The following is a 4,633-nucleotide window of genomic DNA, read 5'->3' on the forward strand; positions in this document are numbered from 1 at the left end:
AATAGAATTTAAGTCGTCCTGTAACAATTGAGCATCAGCTAAGCTCTGTATACATTTATAAATTTTAATATCATCGGCAAACATGGAGCAGTTGCTGTTCTTTATAACATTCACGATGTCATTTACAAAGGCTAAAAATAGTATAGGACCTAGGTGTGAACCTTGAGGCACGCCAGACGCAACAGCAAAAGGCTCCGATTTGTACCCACTCGTAACTACGCACTGTTTCCTGTTGCTGAGGTAAGAGCGAAACCAATTTAGGATCACACCATGCACACCATAGCTAGACAACTTCTTTACTAATATGTTGTGGTCCACCTTATCGAACGCGCTGCTAAAGTCGGTATAGATAGCATCTACTTGTAGTTTAGAGTCCATGGAAGTAGAAATGTCATTGACATATGTTACGAGATTGGTTATTGTGGATTTCTTTTTACTAAAGCCATGTTGTTGGTATCTTAGAACGACGTCCAAGTGCGATGTAAGGACCGGAGTTACTAGGGATTCGAAGAGCTTAGCAAATGTACAAAGTAATGATACAGGACGATAATCTTTTATATTCTTTCGATCCCCTTTTTTGAATATAGGTACAATGTTTGCAAATTTCCAACGATCGGGAAAGGTGCCAGACGATAAAGAGGCGTTAAATATAATGTTTAATGGAAGGGCAAGGTATTGAGCACATTTTACAATGAAAAAAGGCGGTATCCCATCGGGTCCGCATGCTTTATTAATGTTCAGTTTTTTAATAGCTGTTATTATGTCTGTTTCTGTTAATACTAAATTAGTTAGTGTGTTTTGTGGAAATACACATTCGCTTAATGTAAACTCCTGAATCGGGCTATCAATTGTCGGTGTGAAATTTGAAGAGAAATGCTTAGCAAATAATTCACAAACATCAAATCCGGAGGAAGCAGTAGCGTTATCCAGTTCCATTTCAGAGGGTAAGGTAGATGTAGTTGACTTACATGATTTTAAGTAAGACCAAAAGCACTTAGGGTTAACTCGGATGTTTTGTTCTATTTGCGATATATAATTTTTGTAGCATCTTTTTAGTAGAGCACGTACTCTTTTACTCAATAACCTAAATTCAGACTCGTCCCGGGGATTCTTATAAGTCTGGAAACGGCGCCTAAGTTTTTCTTTTTCTTTTATCGATCTTATAAGAGATTTGGTAAACCACGGGGGGTATTTACTCTTACAAGGATCAGTCCTGGGAACTGTTGAATCTATTAATGAATTTAAAGTGTCATAAAATAAAGAAAGCATGAGATTTACATCCGAGCCACAAGACTTAAAAATATCTAGCCAGTCAATTATTTTCAATTTTTCAATAACTGCATCGTAATCTGCTTTGTAAAAGTTAAACTTAGAGACGCTCTGAGACTTTAATGTAGAATATTTAATGAATTGAAAAGCAATTTCGACCGGCGGATGATGTTCATCTACGTTGGAGATAGGATCTAGACATTTGTTCACGATGCATCCACCTACACTACTGTTGCATAAAATTAAATCTAATATTTTGTTATTACAGTTAGTGATGCTATTAAATTGTTTGAGACCATTTAAAGATAAAAAATCTGTAAAGGCATAACCCGTGTTGTTTTGGTAGTTATTGGGCGAGAGCCCGTTCATCGCAATAGAAAAATCGCTCCTCCATTCAATAAACCCCAAATTAAAGTCCCCAATAAGAATTGTTGGATTAGCTGTTTCTTGCAAGATACTTGAGACTTTGTGCAGAAAGTTATCTAAAGTTAACTGAAGCACGGGAGGAGGCAGGTAGACAACACCGATATTAATGCTTTTAAATTCCTTATTATGACTAAAACTTAGGCGAATCCACAAATCTTCCACATCGCTTTCCCATTTAGACATTCTCGTTGACTTTATTTTTGAAGATACCGCAAGAAGTACACCACCACCATCTTTACCCGCTAGTGCTGTCGTACATCTGTCCCTCCGATATATGCAATATTGAGAATCAAAAATTTCACTATCACCTACTCCTGAATTGAGCCATGTCTCCGTGGCTGCTATAACATTATAGGTTTTAGTTGATGCTGTCAATTTTACATCTCGCAACTTAGTACGTATACCTCTAAAATTTTGATAATATACAGTAAGGATACTGTGCGAAGGACTATTATCAATACGAGTGCATTGATTTTGTGGATACTTATTGTGGTTTGATGTCATCAGAACTTGTAATTATTTATTCTTGAAGGACTTTCAACGAATCCAAGTTTCTAATTTGTTTTGCAGGAGCCCCTTCGTGCTTACGCACGAGGATTCTTCCGTCACGCACCCAGACGAATTTAAATCCCTTCTCCCGAGCAAATTTCCGCGTTTCAGCGTGAAGAATTTTGTTCGCTGGTGATAAATGCTCTGCCACGAAGACAGGACTAACCGTACCGCCGTAACCGAGATGCTGAGAGCTTAATTTACCGTCTTTGTTAGCTCTATTAAATTTGGTAACTGATGCCAACAAATCGTCTCTGGCTTTAATGCTGCTTAGCTTGACGACAACTGCTCGAGGTCGGTTGCTATTCTTGTCTGTCTTCCTGGTTCGTACAACTGACACTATATCGCTTTCTTTGATACTTGATGACACGATGCTTTTCAATTGAACGACAGTGGTAATAAGATTCTCAGACTTGTTCTCCGGCAAGCCGGTTATTTCTATATTATTTTGTCGTGATTGCTGTTCTACAAAGGTAAGTCTAGTCGATAAGTCCTGCACTGTTGACCGCAATACCCTGTTCTCGACTTCTAACTTAAGGTACTGATCTTTGCTCGAGTGTATTTGAGTTTGGAGGCCGTCACACAGACTACTTAGAGCTGCCACTCTTTCTCCGATTTCGCGAAGGAAAGCCAGGTCTTTTGACAATTCCGCGAATTTCTTGTCGAACTTCTCAAACTGTCGAGCAACAGCAGATTCGATTGCTTGTAATATACCTGTATCAACAGGTGAAGATTGTGCCGAGCTTGAACTCGCGTCTGTGACGGTTTGAGGGGTGCGTGACTTTTTGGACGAGCACGCCGGGCATACCCACTCGCGTGGTGCTTTATTTGTACGTGTCAAGCGCGCACATTCTCGATGATATTGGGAATCGCACTTACTGCAGACAATTATGTCTGTCCCCGTAGTGGGTAAGAACTTCCCACATCCTCCGCACTTTGCCATAACGAGATTACAAGAAAAATCACTGTAATTAAGTGAATTCAACGAGACCAGTTACGAGCTAATGTAAATACATAAACAAATAATACATAATTTTATAATAGTGACAGTGAGACAGCAACCATTTCGTAAATAATTTTTATCAAAACGCAAAAAAAAGAAAAAAAAATTACAAATTAAACAAAAAAAAAACCGTAAATATTTTTTGCAAAAACACTGAGAAAGAATATAATATTTTAAAGATTAACAAAAATAAATTAATTTTTAAATTGACAATTTTTTTCTTTTTTTTTCCAACAAAACAAAAAAGAAATTTATATATCTAACTTTTTTTCTTTATATATTAGACAAAAATAACTTTCATCAAAAACACTAAAAAGTATTTAATTTTTCTAAAAGATTAACAAAAAGTCAACAGCTTCTCGGGCCCGAACCGCCGTACTTGTAGCCGCGTACTAAATTATATATGTGGTGTTCCAAACGATAAGCCACGCCGATAGTTCTCAGCGGAGCGAAATTGCAAGTGTGCTTTGAAAAACTTTGTTTATCGACGACGTGACTTGCAGATTTGAAATGTACGTCATTGATTACACCCGCACTATTCACACTCGAGCACAAGTTTTTAACTGATCTTCCACAACACTAGACCTGTAGCTATCTCCTTGCAAACGTTAGATTCGACAGAAAAATGCACAAAATTATTTATTTCTTGTGTTTATTATCACTTTTCAAAGCAGAATTTGCTGCACTTGACTGCCGCCACAATATATTGGGAACAAACTGTTATCTTGCCGATTTCATTGGAAATCACAATAGCACAATTTGCACTGTGAGTTTTGATCCACACTGTACGGTTTATTTACAGATTATTTGAGTTTTACTATTTAAACGTTTAAATTAAGCGCAGCGCGATGCGACGTGTGCGCCCGCGCGCTAACGGCCCGAGGACCGACCCCTGTGGAACACCGCACGACGTCGCCCTCTGCGACCAGCCGGCGCTGGTCGGGTACGCGACCGACCGCTCGGAGAGGTAGGCCGCGACGATTCTCCGCAGGTATAATGGGAACCGATGGAATCCCAGCGCCTCCCGGATGGTTTCCCAGGGCAAGGTGTTGAATGCGTTGGCGATGTCTAAAGACACCGCCACCACCACCTCACCCCGGGACTCCGCGTCTTCCGCAAGGGTCCTCACCCGCGCTATGGCGTCCAGGGTGGACCTACCCTTGCGGAAGCCGAACTGGTTGGCGCTGAGATTCGGGCCCACACTCTCCAGGTGCTGGACGAGACGAGCAGCAATCACCCGCTCGAAGAGCTTGCCAATCTCGTCCAGCAGAACGATCGGTCGGTACGCCGACGGTTCAAGTGCCGGGCGGCCGTCTTTCTTGAGCAGGACCAGTTTCCCCTTCTTCCACTCACTCGGGAACTGGCCCTGCTCCAGACAGGCCCCGA

At 40.6% G+C, this 4,633-nt stretch overlaps 1 protein-coding gene across 1 annotated transcript; it reads right to left on the reverse strand.

The window, feature by feature from the left end:
- Positions 1-2,215: 2,215 nt before the first annotated feature.
- Positions 2,216-3,187, reverse strand: LOC106114571 (uncharacterized). The gene has a single exon (XM_013307835.1). It carries the CDS (start codon positions 3,185-3,187, stop codon positions 2,216-2,218), a length of 972 nt encoding a protein of 323 aa, XP_013163289.1.
- Between the last annotated feature and the right edge of the window lie 1,446 nt (positions 3,188-4,633).

Source organism: Papilio xuthus, unplaced genomic scaffold (assembly GCF_000836235.2).
Source record: "Papilio xuthus unplaced genomic scaffold, Pxut_1.1 DF829660.1, whole genome shotgun sequence".
In the NCBI taxonomy this organism is placed as follows: Eukaryota; Metazoa; Arthropoda; class Insecta; order Lepidoptera; family Papilionidae; genus Papilio; species Papilio xuthus.

Coding starts and splice junctions, on each gene's coding strand:
- LOC106114571 (XM_013307835.1), bottom strand. CDS start 3,187: ATGGCAAAGTGCGGAGGATGTGGGAAGTTCTTACCCACTACGGGGACA.